This window comes from Acanthopagrus latus, chromosome 5 (genome assembly GCF_904848185.1).
Source record: "Acanthopagrus latus isolate v.2019 chromosome 5, fAcaLat1.1, whole genome shotgun sequence".
Taxonomy (NCBI): Eukaryota; Metazoa; Chordata; class Actinopteri; order Spariformes; family Sparidae; genus Acanthopagrus; species Acanthopagrus latus.
The window spans coordinates 828,315-842,895 of NC_051043.1; the positions used below are offsets into that span (position 1 = coordinate 828,315).

Genomic DNA, 14,581 nt, shown 5'->3' on the forward strand with positions numbered 1-14,581 from the left:
AACAATGCATAAAGTTCCGAGTAATACGAGTAATAAAATAATAATGATGATGATAATAATAACAATAATACTACTACACAGTTACCAAGGCACTTCCGACTTTCACCCGTGTGTGGAATCCATGTTGGAGGCTTTTAAAACATGGCACGATCTCATTAAGTCAATTAAAACTGGTTTTATTGAAAGCGTACATTCCGGTTATCTCCCGATCGTATCCAATATAAGTTTGTGATTGCACAACAGATTACACACATTGGAATCATCAGTTGAGAGAAACAGGCAATCTTTCCATTGAAGGAAAATCTGCAGAACACATAGACATGTTGGAGGAATTGTTTATTTTCTTTTGAATATAGTGCAAATGAGAAATAAAATGATCATCATTCAACCCTCCCCTTTTAATATCAGTTATCAAAAAGGTATAAAAGAGACATTACAGTTGTAGGACACAAAGGTTTTATCATTTGCAGATAACGCAATAAGGTACAGCGAAGCTTACTCTAGTACAATCACATGTATTTTTAGAGTAAAAATAAACTTGATTTATAAGGGATGCTCTGTGCCAAACATAATTATGCCTCATCTTAGCTTTGGCTTCATAGAACATATAACATGTTTCTTTAAAAAGCTCATAAATTAATTAAAATTTCTCCCTGATATAAGACTGGAATGATGAAACAAAAACATGTCAAATCACATCTCTCACTTTCTAAAGTCAGGAAGAATCACACAAAATACATTTAATTCACCAAGACAGTTCTTCATAAAGATCTCAGAGGTCAAGGAATTTAATAAAAGACAACAGCAATATGTCAAAAAAAAAACAAAACAAAAAAAAACAATCAAAAATGTACATGTCCTTTATACCCCTTTCAAAAACTCAAACACAGTGAGGATGGGAAATGGGGGGGGGGGCTCAAGGTCGGCGGTCGTATTCGCTGATTTTCCTCTTGATGTGCGACAGTTTGGACCGGAGATATTTACACCTTTTCTTCTTAATTTCATAGTTTGGAGACTGCAGTGGACAGAAAATAATTCAAACAATTACATTTTATTCACAGAATAGCAGCATTTCACTGTAAAGAACAGCACTGGTGGAAATTACTGTATATGCCTTACCTTTTTGAGGTTCTTCAGTCGAGTGAATTCATCCATGGCATGCTATGGATAGAAACACAATAGTCAGTGACCAGTTGTTCCAAATAAAATATTGCTCTCTACATCCTCAATAGTTGGCCACATTCTCATTTTGATCTAAACAGAATTATTTTTGCTATCATAACCACAGATTTGATAACTCCTTTTTCCTTTGAAAAAGGGAGGACTGAGCCACAACTCAAACTGGTACTGCTACACTCACAAGGAAGTGTGGACTGCCCTCAGGGTGTCGGTCCAGCTCTTTGTCTAGGTCACCCAGGTCCTGGTTTATGCCATCCAGCTCAGCCTGCAAGCTCTTGTACTCCTGGTGATCCCGGTCAAATTCCCGTTTATAGTTCAGACGCTCTTGCTCATCCACGATTGAAGGAAACATACTGCAGACGAGATATGTATGTATGTATGTATAATCATACTTTAAATGTTCCGCTTAATCATTACTATTTGATGGCCTTAATATCCACTCACTAGTTGAAGTCCTCCTCGTCCAGCTCATCTCCAGAATATGCATCAGTATCATTGTCCTTTAGCCTGGGCTTCAGGCCCCCCACCGAGCTGCTCATGTCAGAGTCACTGCAAAAACCAATATATGCATTTTTATACATTATGTAGCATGTGTCAGCTGCAGGAGGCAGCATATGAAGCTGGTAAAAAGTATTCCTGCACACAAACACCTGCACCTCCAGGCAGCAGTCCAGGCCCACTCCAAGACATTTGGGCATTTTTATAGCTCAAATTTTTCTGTGTAATTTCCTGATTATTCTTGATAAGCCACACTGTTCATCACATACTTTTTGTTTTAAAACTTAAAAACCAATGTTAAAGTGATGACTATCACTATCTATGCTAATGATGTTGAGTCTGGCTGCAGTGTTAATGGTTTACATCTGACTATTAACCACATTAACATTAACCACCCGTATTGTCTGTTTGAGAAAGAGGGTTAACCATTAAACAAAAAGACAACCTTGCTGGAGTGAGGCTTTAAACTCATGAAAATCTGCAGATGACAACACCCTCACTGGATTCACCTCTGGTAGCGATCAGCCTGCCTACATGTGGGAGTTCGACCATCTTGTGACTGTGCACAAAACTGCAGACAAATTGTTATGAATTTCATAAAGTTTCACTCCTCCCAATCAAATTTGAATCTTGCATATATTCCTTATATAATAACGTTTGCCAATTCCCATGTCAGTATTCTCTACAGTCCTTTCTCATCATTTTAAACACTACACAGCTCGTGTCACTAAACTCTTTTTATGTCAAACATGGCAAAATATCAATTTTCTGATTCTGATATTCCTAACAGCAAAGCTAGCTCACTGGAGGATGTTGAAAGGGTTGAAAATAATGTGGTAAAATATAACAACCAACCTTTAAAAAGACAGACACCAAAAGATGGCTATAGCGTGGGTTCAGGCACATTAAGTTCCTAAAAACTCCAAGGTAAACTACCCTTTTTATTTCACTCAGACAGTTTGGCTTCCTGGAATTTATGTTATTTATTAGGCCGCGAAACCATCAGTGCAGTGTGGAAATGTCTAGACAGCAATACGATTTTATGTTTTTATTGTAATAGGGATAATACGTATTATCTAAAACAATACAATGACTATGAGGTTCAGGTACCAACTACTGCTGGCCAGACAGATTGTTGAGCCCCACAGTGTGTAGATGAATGTTCTCAGTAATCCGACCATGGTAATTCAATGTAAGCAGCTAGGGCTGTTTCAGATTCTTGAAGAAAACATCATCAAGAAATTCTATGATCCAGCACTATATTAATTAGGGGTGTTTCACTGACAATAGGCAACTATGGGCATTGCATAAAGCTCGCAAAAGGTTCACATTTTGAAACCAGCCTGTGTACTGTTATAAATCAGATCATTTTTAACCATAAGCATTCTCTGTTTCATCCATACACCACCTTCTGATGTGAATCCCAGGCACAATTTTACAAGTGAGGCTCTTGATCCATGTGTGCACATTTCACCATTGAGTTGGGATTTAAAAAAGGTTTTATATAGACAAACAATTTTTGTTAATTCTTTGTACATTTCCTCATTCATACATAAGCAAAAATTTGTGTGGATTCTTGAGAGAGTTTTATAAATGAGACCCCAGAGCAGTGCCAAAAGATTGAGCTAATACAGACCTATAGTAAACTCATCAGGCTCATTTGACACTGAGGGACATCTTTAAATAAACAACAAGCTCTTCTTGTGTACTGTATTATTCACATCTTACCCCGGCAGATAAAGAGGCTTCTTGTGGTCTAGCTGGTCCAGATAGTCTCTGGATCCCCTGACATGGGGATTGGGATCATTCAACAACACCTCTGGGGCACCAGACACATTATTCACCTGGAACGAGAGACAAGGTTTCAGCAGAGTTTAGCACTAAAGATGTTTTCCTATTTCACCAAAATTGTTCCCATGTTTCCCTCATTTGTGTCCTCTCCTTTTTTCCTTGTTCCGCCCACTATAGATTTGTGGACAGACGCGAAGAAACCAAGGAAGGAAAGAGGACTGAGGAAATATGTTTTAAGCATGTGTAGAATTCAGTGTTATTGGAACTTTGGCAAAACTAATGATTGAAGATATCTTACTTGAATACTGACTATACTTTATTTTAAACTGTCTCTCACAAAACCATCAACCCTATGAAAGTGCAATATTGGAACCTTTATTACAGTATTAACCATTAACAATAGCTATTATGGCTACTGTAGCCATATTTTTTGTTTTTATCTCTTCTTCTCCTGAACAGTTTTGCTTGCATGGGGTTTCAGTCTGGTTCAGGCTCCTCTCATACTTGCCCTAGTTTACACCAACCTGTTCTCTTCCTATGATAAACATGCTGGTTGTACATAACATTGACCAGGACTAACCGGTTCCTCTACTTCTCCCTCCATGCCTGAATACCACCGAAACCATCACTACCATCAACAGGAAGCTCGAAACTATTTTTTCAGCCAGTACAATGGCTGAAATATCTGGTCTGTAGGCATTTCTTGGAAACGTCAAAGACCTGGCATGAAAGTACTTTTCAGGTAAATACTTTCACTTGTGCCATTCAAACCTCAAACCATGTGATGAAGGAAGTCTTGGCTTTGTATCCACGTTCTTTTGTACACGCACTCCTCGAGAGCTCATCTTCCTCGCAACAGAGGACATCAAGCTGCAGCTAAAAGTGGTTTGACAGACCACACCCAGAAACTGCAAATGACATAGATTCTTATGTAACACACACACACACACACACACACACCTGTATCACTTCTCATCGGTCTTAACTCAGACAGACCAAATGGAAACAGCACATTTGTTTCAGACTTTTCAGCAGTGATCCAGGAAGAAAATTTACGGAATTCAGAGGAATGTTTCTTAAAGTGTTAACCATTTTCATTTAAGATTAACAACATTGTTTTGGAGCAAACAATTCATTAAAACAACCTCAAATTATCTCAAGCAGGTTGAAATTAATATCTATTACCTAATTAATCAGCAGTCAATATTATATTTTGTTTACCAACGTTTACCAAAGAGCACTACTCATTTAAAATCTGCAGAATATCTGCTGAGTTGTCGGTGGAATTCTGCGCTGCAGATTCTGTGTGGGCCTGTAAATGTGTACATATAGCCTAAATATGAATGTGGCACAGCAGAACAGGCCAGACTCTACGCTTGGTTCCTTAAAGTGAAGAACTTTCCTATGTAGCCATTTTCATTCTGAAGGACGACAGTTGAACATTAAGTAGTTTTGTCATAGTTCAAAAACAAACACAAGCTTGTACTCCAGTATTCGCCAAACAAGGAAATGGTGGTGGATTTCTGCTCACAGCGTTGCAGGACCTACAACCCTCTCTTGATAGACGGGACACGCGTGGAGAGAATAAGCAGTTTTAAATACCTCAGAGTACACATTTCTGAGGATTTATCATGGACTATTCACACAGACACTGTGGTGAAAAAGGCAAGACAGTGCCTTTATCACCTTAGACAGCTCAGCAGATTCAAGGTCTCCCGACGGATCCTGATTTCCTTCTACTCTTCTGCTGTAGAGAGTATACTGACTGGACCGACGAGCCCTGCAGAGGGTGGTGAGGACTGCTGAGCGGACCATGGGTACCACACTTCCCCCTCTGCATGACTTATACACCACACGCTGTACCAATAGAGCCAGAAGGATTATCAAGGATCCCCATCACCCCTGCAACAAACTGTTTGTGACCTTCAGATCAGGCAGATGGCTGCGCTGTCATAAAACACGCACAGAGAGGACGAGGAACAGTTTTTTCCCTGCAGCAATCAGAACCCTGAACTCTGCACTCTGAACAAAAAAAAAGTTTTTATTGTATTGTATTTATTATATTCTATTGTATTCTACTTGCACTGCATTATATTTTTATTTTTACTTAAATTAAGCACAGAAGTACAGTACATGTCACAAAAACATTTCACTGCGCATCCTGTATGAGTATGTGACAAATAAAACCTTTGAATCCTTGAAAACTCTAAACAGAACTTCATTAGCATTCTGTAGAGCACAGAACTCTTTACGCTTTAATGCAATTAAGCATAATTCAATATGCAAACTAGATAGCCCTGTATCATTCAAAATTTTTATCCACTCATAACTGCTTAATCGTAATTTAAACTCGCCAGATCAAAAATCTGCATCAAAATGCACTCACTCAGAGATACCAGCACCTATACACACCTGTTTTTTCCATCAAGATCCATGCAAAAATCCATGAGAAATTAACAAAAATACTGAAAAATACATACATGTTAAAGACAGTGAGAAAAAAATGCCTGAATCCATCCCTCTCACCAGATTCACACCAAATGTAATGTTTTTCATGGCTGCAACATTCTGTCACTTTATTTAAATTTCCCACAAATAGACCTTATTGGTTTTATATCTTGGGACATTTTTTTGTTATCTCTAGACCCGAAAATTAATAATGTTACCGGGGTTTCAACAGTGCTTAGCTTAGCAACAACTGTTTACAATGACTGATGGTGGGTTTGAGAACTGGACTTCAGTGGGTTGAATGCTGACTGTCTAACTGAGCATCTTCCCTTCCCACGTAAAACACACATACAGATTTTGTGTTGTGTGATACTATGGTCTTGTAATATGTTGAAATTACCCGATGTACTTACTTGAATAATAAATAAAATAGTTAGATGATCCATGCCACACAGATGTTGCCACAGCATCACATACACACACATACTCACCCACTCTCCAATGCTGTTATGGTGAACGTCACTGAGGACCTTCACTTCCTCCCAGAGAATGCGGTCCCGGCCCCAGCGCCTGACCTGGGAGCGAGTCTTGACTGCAAACACCAGCAGGATGATGAGGGCAACAAACACCAGAAATCCCAGGACAATAGCAATGGCCTGCAGGAAGCACAGGACTCAACATTAGTGGGGTGAAATTACATCCACTAACATGGACAGTAAGTAAGAGGGTGGACTGATCGGTGCTAACACAAGACTTAGACTAATCAATACTTGGTCTGAGTCTACAAAGCAAACAGGTAAGCTCAGGCCGCTACTGCACTATGATTAAAGGTTCAGTTCCAAAATAAATTACACAAATTACAAAAGCAATTTGTGGATAGAACTGCCAAACAACAGAGTGATATCATTTGGTTTTAAGAAGTTCAAATGATCCAAAGTGACATGTCCATCTAGAAACAATGTCAAGGCTAGAATAAGCCACACAAAGCTCTATGCCTATTACAGTGTTGTAGCATTACCTAAAACATGACCTACAGTTTCCCCATGAAGTTACAACACTCTGAAGTAGATGTTTACATTATACTGAAATTAATCAAATCAGTGACTCTCTGGATGATGCTGAACATTCAAAAAGCTGTATGCAAAACACTGGTATGTTATGGTGTCGAAATCTATCTGGAATTAAGGACATGAATTAAATAAGATTGATTTATAACTATAATTAAAATTTTGGCACTACATAAACTCCTTTATTGTGAATAATTGTATTGATTACCAAGAATGAGCACATAGAGATGAATGACTGCTACAAAAAATGTTGTGAAGCAATACTGTTAATCGAGTCGTTTAATTGCTGGTGGAAAAGGAGTGTTGATTATATGGCTAAAACTGAATCATATATCAGCGATATTGTTGTGTAAAATGACTGGATTCATCACTGAGTTCCTGCTGGTAGAGGAGACAAAACACTTATTGTGCTCCATAGTGAAAAAACATATAAAATATAAAAACATATCACACCTCTTGGGGCTCCACCACACAGTAATGGTACAGGTACTGGTTGAGGAAGATACCCTGGGCCTGGTCCTGGTTCTGATACTGAGCACACAGCTGGAGGATCTGGCTATAGTACACAGACCCTGTAGACTGGGCTGTTGGGTTCACTGCTACCAGGTACACAATGGTGGCGATGATCATCAGAAATGCCAAGATGGCACAGACAATGATGGCTGCGAGGTAAAACTTTGTTGATTTGGCAGCATTTTGCCTCGAAATAACCAACACAAATATGATGAGCACAGCTATGAAGGTAATGGCAGCAATGGCGATGATGAAGCCCTTGCCAGCTTTGGGATTCATTTGTGACTCTCCGTAGCCATAGCTGCTGCCGCCACTGCCAATGCCTCCTCCATATGAGCCGCCAAAACTGCCGCCACCACCGTATGTGCCGCCATATGAACCTCCATAACCAACGCCTGGCAGCAAACCAGCTCCACCACCCAAACCCATGAGGCTCATATCATAGTCCCAGGCCAGCGTGGAGGCCACACAGGCAAACACGGCCACACACATGACAATGATGATGATGGAAAGTATCTTCATCACACCCGGTGGTGAAGTCCAGCGGTAGAAGTGAAGCATCGTGTCCCCTGGGTAGTGTGAAAAGGCTGGATTGGACATGGCCTCACTGTGCTTGTGTCTGCTGCTATGGCTGCAACATAAGAGGACAGAGGAGCTTTGTCAAAGTGTGTTGGAACAGAACAGACTATGGAGTGATGTGCAAGCTGCTAATTGATGCTGCACTTCAGGTATGGAAGGTAAACACACACTAAATCACACTGACACTGACAGAACTCAGACATGCCACTGATACTGGACAAAGATAACGCAAAGCTGACAAGATTACACAACCATAACTTTTCATTTTGGGGCAGTCTGTTCTTGGTTGATTGTTCATTAAAAGGAGCAGTTCAACATTTTGTGAAATCCTCTTGTTGTCTTATGTTCTAGTTGCACAGGACTAATGTTACCAGGGGACATAATGGTATTTAGAAATGACCCTCACGTCTGTGAGTCTAAATCTTATTTAAATTGAAATTATATCCTGGTTGTCAAGGCTCATAACAAACATTTCATCTTTTCATCTTGCTGAGCAAGAAAAGAGGCATACTTCTCAAAAAAACTGTTCTTTTGAACAATTATTCTGCTAATGTTAGAACCCTTCCACTGTTACAAAGGGATGTGTATGGAGAGTTAAAAAAAAACAAAAAAAAAACACCAAAGGTGTACATATATCTAATTGGGTCAATCAATTAATCACTTAATAAACTGAAAGAAAAATATGTCTGCAGATGTTAGGACTACATGTAAGTTACATTCCTTTGTGTGTGACAGAAACACAAGGATGACAGTGTGGTAATGAGGGAAGTCAACTTACTGTTTGCTACCCGGCTGGTAGGAAGGAGGGTTGTGTCTGTCTCTCGGCATATTGAACTGCAACTGGAAATCAGCCTGCCACAAAAAAAGTATTTTTATATATATATATATATCTATATATATATATATATATATATATATATATATATATATATATATATATTTGTGCATATAATACAAAAATAAAATTAAATACAAAAATTAAATACAACAACTGATTTAAGAAGCCACTAAAAGTTCCTGGATCTATCCCTTTATAAAGTTCTGCACCAATAGTTAACAGGGTCTGCTCTGGGCCGAGACCAATCCTCCATCCAAGTCTTGTGGAAGCAATAGTTATTGTGTAATCTTGCTAACCAACAAACCAACCAACTAACAGAAGTTGGTGAAAACATAACCTGAGTGCTCGACAGTTTTTGTGCTATGAACATGCTATGAGTACCAAAACCAGTGCAGAGGTTCAGTTGCCAGTGCTTCTGATCTGAATGGAGACCAGCGGCTGACTGAGAGTAACGGGAAGACGTTAAACATGTAACTGTGCTCCTGTTCATATGGTAATATGTTGATGGCACAGTCATGTGTGGGCGGTGAACTAGTGTAGTATGTCATGTTTGAAGTAGAGCCTGTTGGCTACCTCTGTAATCCAAAACCAATGTTCAAACACCCATCAACAGGTGCGGTTCTGCTACCGGCCAGGAGACACTTCTGCTGTCGGACTGTTTGTTGGGAAACAAAGCAGCAGTAACAGGGTGGAGACAGGGTGTAGACAGGGTGTACACATGCTGGCACACAGCTGAGACTATGAGCAGCTCATCAGTCAACCTGAGCTGTGAACTAGTGTGACTGCAGAAACACACTTCAACTACACAACACACTTCAACTACACAACATACTTCAACTACACTCTGGCAACACGCTTCACCTACACAACATACTTCAACTACACAACACACTTCAACTACACAACATACTTCAACTACACAACATACTTCAACTACACACTGGCAACACACAGTGGACGCCGTCGGCCCTTCATTACTTCGTTGGCTCGTAAGACAGTTACTCTTTGATTTAATATAAAGTCACAGAACAGAAAAAAGGACCAAAAACATCTCAATTATTCGAAATTCAAAGTAAGCTTTTGAAAATAACCACTTCAGACTCTAGGTTAAGACCAAAACTAACTACAAGCTAGCTCATCGACCGCAGTAACATTTAGGAGCTCATTCCAGACGAACCATCTTTAAAATGCCATAATTCAACTTGTCTTAATTTAACATTCTCACTCTATGATTACATTTTGCTTTCACGCTTCGGTTATCATGTTTAAATAGACTCACCTCGTCTGACAAACCGTCCAGCCCAAATGAAGCCCGCAGTGCTGCTCAGGTGATGAACGCAACAAAACACATAAGTTGGGTGCGCGCCCACATCAATGCAAGGTGCATAGCGCGCGTTCACAGAGGACAAAGAGACGCGCAGACAGGTGTGTGCTCGTCACGTGGGCTCCTCCCCAGATCATACAGGACTAACCTGTATGCTCCGGGGAATTTTAACAGGCAAGTGTCCTTTGTTTCCAGAGGCCAGGCCCGTTCCAGTTTCATTGTGGGGCACATTCGGAATGAATGTCACCGTTGTCATTCATGAATGTGGTTTAAAACGGAGCTCACAGCATATGACAACACTTTTCTGTTATTATTAAATCATAAACAGTCTTATGGGCTATATCAGTGTAAGAAATCCTACCAACAAATTTGAAAGAAAAATTTTAAAAAACCCAAGTAAACACATGTAAATTATGTTGCAGCGTCTGTCATGATAATGTAACCTGAGGGGTGACAGGCTTCCTGCTGAGTAAATGCCTCCAGTGTTAGAAAACCTGACACTTGGCTGAAAACAACCTGTCTTTCCAGCTGTTTACCTGCAGAGCCACGACCACAGCCAGTTCACCAGGTGTGATGACATGGAGTCTTCTCCAGGTCAATCTGCATTAATGGATACAGCGTCCCTTAATTTGACAATTTTACACCTGTTTTTTCTCGTTAGAATAATTATTTTAACAATTTTGTGTTAGCGTTTACAGAGCAACATTTGGAGCACATCTTTTTTTAATAAGACACAAAACAACAGCTTTACAGAAACTTCTGAATCAATATTACAATACTATCATACTATCATATTAAGTTATTGTACATCATCCCCATATACTTAATATAGATCAAATTTCATTTTCAATTACATTTTTATTTTCTAAATAAATAATAAACAATCATAACAATCATAGGAGATAATTCCAGTAGGTAGCGGAACAAACATTTTTAAAAAGGTGGGTCAAAAATCATGATAGCACCATAAAACAGGACACCTGGATGTGATTAAAATAGGATTACATACACATATCGAATGTAAAAAGAGTTTATGAAAGGAGTTATTAAGAAAAGCCATCTGTCATATTGAACATTATGATTTCTGTAACCAGTAATCATCTGAGACAATTCATACACTCTCCTATACAAAACTTTAAGTAAACTCACAAGTTCACTTTGCCTATCACAGTGCAAGAGAGCACTACTGGACAGAAGACAGTTAATGTAAAAGCCAGTGATAACAGTGAGCTTTCTGGCAAGCAGCTCACTTCCACTTTCTGTCGGCTACAGTTCTACTCACACATTTTCACATTTTTTCGGAAATGTTCTTAATCATAATCTTACTCACACTCAGATGAAGAGATCTTTTCATTTGTTGTCTGATCATAAGGGATGCGCATTGTTAACCGGTTTCGTTTGGGAACAAACGATTCTTTGGAATCACTAACAAAAACCCTTTACGATTCCACTATCGATTCCTCCAGGGCTGCGCCGCCACTATAAACAAACGTACCCCACTTGCAAATTTACAATGACATCACACACACAAGCTGCTGCAGAGCAGAGGTGAGCTGAGCAGGGGCGCCGCTTAGCTCGGTTGGTAGTGTGCGCGACCCATGTGCCAAAAGAGGTGAGCCTAGTTGCTACATGCCATGCACTGTGGAGAAATGTCATCCCGGCAAAAACAATCCAAAGTCTGGCTGCATTTCACAAAGAAGGACGACACCTTGGGGATCATCACCTGTAATACCTGTAAGAGGGATCTGTGCACCAAAGGCGGTAATACAACTACTAGGCTATGTCCACGCATTTGGCCACACAAGACAGCATTATACTCCAGCAATGCTGTGTGTTTGACGCACTCAGCAGCACCAGTGCTAGCATTAGCACAGCAGGTAAAACTTAACAACTGGCTAACATTGTGTGATAATGATAAACATGAGGTTAATTTAGCACCACGATTCGGAATTTGTGTCACCAGCTTTTACTTGTGCATTTTGCATTTTCCATCCATGTAATGTAGACGATAGCAGAGGCAGTCAGAGTCAGGCTGCTGCTGGCTCTGGTAGTCAGTCTGCAGATAACTTCAGGACCTCGTTTAGCCCCCAGCCAATAGCCACTTGACTTGTGGACTCATTTTACTTATTTGAGTATTGTTTATTTGTTTATTGAGGACTCATTTATTGTTTATTCTCAGCAGTGAATTAAGATTTATATTAATAAACCTGAGATTTATTTTAATCAATCAGGTTGTATTCTTTTCTGTACTCATGTACTACTTGGTTTTCAGCCTATTTGCGAATCGATAAGAGAATCGATTAAAAAAAACGCATCGGTAAGCAGGAATCGATAAAGCATCAGGATCACTAAATCCTTATCAATATACATCCCTACTGATCATGTTGTCATGGTGTATTTCATAGTCACAGCAAAGTGAATAGGAAATGAGGCACATAAAAGCGTCATGTTCACTAAAAAAAATGAGGAAGCCTGAAAACATTTATTGTTTGGTTTTAATTACGTGTACGTTTTTCATCTGATTATAATAATTACATCCATTCGATGTAAAGAGAGCACATTTAATGCCATTAAATTAATTTTATCAATAAAATAACTGTTATAGTGAACTAATGTTATCAAATTAGATAGAAAATGTGCATGTCATTAAAATACGTCCAAGTTTCTGGCCTCTTCTTGTGATGGAGCTTCTCTTATAGTATGCCTCAGCACACACTCACCACCTGTTAATCTCAAATGGCTCCTAAAAACTAAAAAAAAAAAGATTCCATTAAAATGTTATGTGCACCAGGCCAGACTGTGTGTAAATAAAATGAACAACGTCTTAAGCTATCTATTTAGGTTAGGCCTGATCCATACAGGCTGTTTGCATTCCAGTCATGTTTTTACAAACCATCTTTTTGGTAAACCATGCATTCCCTTTGTTTTTTACCACTCTCTTTACTGATGATGTTTCTACCTGTGATAATGATTTTTCTGTCTGTCAAGTCACTTTACATACAACAGTGATTGAATGTCCTCCTGTTTTAATATGATTCTGGCAGCTTCTACATATCAATTCCTGGTGAGTTGGTGGCAGTGTTGAGCTGCAGCATTGAGTTGCTGGAGTTTCAGTTTGTGGCGTTGTTGTACTCTTGAATCTTCTGTTTGATATGCGAGAGCTTGCTCTTCAGGTACTCACACCTCTCCCTTTTCTCCAGATATGTCGGGTCCTGAACACAAAAAAAATACGAAAAAATAAATGTGGTGCTTTTTTTTCCAGCTATAGAATTCATACAGTGCGCCAGGGACAGTCTCTGTCGCACACAAACACACATTTAGGACCCTCCCCCTTCACACATTAGCGAATTACAGTGCCATTCCTCATTCCCACACACATTGGCTCGCAACCTTGATTTGCCCCTTCCACATACCAGTGCAAAAAAAAACCAAAACAAAAAACAACAGCAAATTCACTGGTTGCACTAAATGGTCGCACTATCTCAGTTTTTTTTTTGATCCTATATCTTTAACGATATGCAACGTGACTGCATCCGTAACAGCTGACAACCAGGACCCTTTCTTCTCATACGGGATGATTAAATGATTCTGCTAATGTTAGCTGCTTTACAATGGGTGTTTGTGGGCTGCCGCATTCTTCTCGTAGTGAACAACAAGTGTCCCACTCTGATAGGTGCGTCTGTTTGAGAGGCTCAGATAAATGTGTCGATCCGCTGTCTTTAGTCACAACAGCCTTTGAACAAACTGTGTAGCGGACCGTGGTTTGTTTGAGGTCCGATGCCACAAAACCAAGCTACTAACTAGACAGTGCAGTTTCAGGAACGAGGTCTTGGTGCGCTGCATGATGTTGTGTTTGTTTCTCTGTGGAAAGTCAATGTGGGGGCGGAGCCCACTATGAACTATGGGAGCCCATGAGGAGAGGCGGAGGAGCAAGTTGAATAAAAAAATCGACCCCTCCCCATAATTTTCTTGAGCTTCCTGTATCTGCTTATGCTTTTAAATCATTCACGTTAAGGATTATTACATAAAGCTAGTGAGGTTAAACAATGGTATTTATTTAACAAAATGGTGTAATTGCAGTCCAAACCCCACAACACACCAATGCACTGAGGCAACTTAGGTCAAACCTGTATCACATTCAGCTCTGTTATATTCTATTTTTACCTTCCTCGTAAGACAATGAATGAACAACCAAATGCTCCGTAATAGTTTCAGAAGGTTGAAACAGGTGACCATGGTCACATTCCCCTGGTGTGACTCAGTGGTTATGAAAACAACATGGAGAATTTCAGTCTTAAGACTTAAGTAGTGGAGCCAGGTTTTGGTTTACAAAACTGGGACACA

General features: G+C 39.6%; 2 protein-coding genes across 2 annotated transcripts in view; both read right to left on the reverse strand.

The window, feature by feature from the left end:
• Positions 1-319: 319 nt before the first annotated feature.
• Positions 320-10,338, reverse strand: oclnb (occludin b). Its single transcript, XM_037097979.1, has 9 exons — positions 10,193-10,338; positions 8,854-8,927; positions 7,437-8,127; positions 6,408-6,572; positions 3,406-3,521; positions 1,624-1,728; positions 1,361-1,532; positions 1,120-1,161; positions 320-1,015 (listed from the first exon to the last, which is right to left on the reverse strand). The coding sequence occupies exons 2-9, from the start codon at positions 8,901-8,903 to the stop codon at positions 917-919; spliced, it is 1,440 nt and encodes a 479-aa protein (XP_036953874.1). The 5' UTR covers positions 8,904-8,927; positions 10,193-10,338; the 3' UTR covers positions 320-916.
• A 2,128-nt stretch (positions 10,339-12,466) lies between these two features.
• The window catches only part of marveld2b (MARVEL domain containing 2b), a 16,772-nt gene continuing 14,657 nt past the window's right edge, over positions 12,467-14,581 (reverse strand). The window contains exon 7 of the mRNA XM_037097960.1: positions 12,467-13,449. Within this exon, the coding sequence (XP_036953855.1) occupies positions 13,348-13,449 (102 nt within the window). The 3' untranslated portion in view covers positions 12,467-13,347. The remainder of the gene's footprint in view (positions 13,450-14,581) is intronic.

Coding starts and splice junctions, on each gene's coding strand:
- oclnb (XM_037097979.1), bottom strand. CDS start 8,903: ATGCCGAGAGACAGACACAACCCTCCTTCCTACCAGCCGGGTAGCAAA. Junction 1,729..3,405: donor AAGCCTCTTTATCTGCCGGG/GTAAGATGTGAA, acceptor TGGTTTTTGCAG/TGACTCTGACATGAGCAGCT. Junction 1,016..1,119: donor GACTGAAGAACCTCAAAAAG/GTAAGGCATATA, acceptor TGTCCACTGCAG/TCTCCAAACTATGAAATTAA.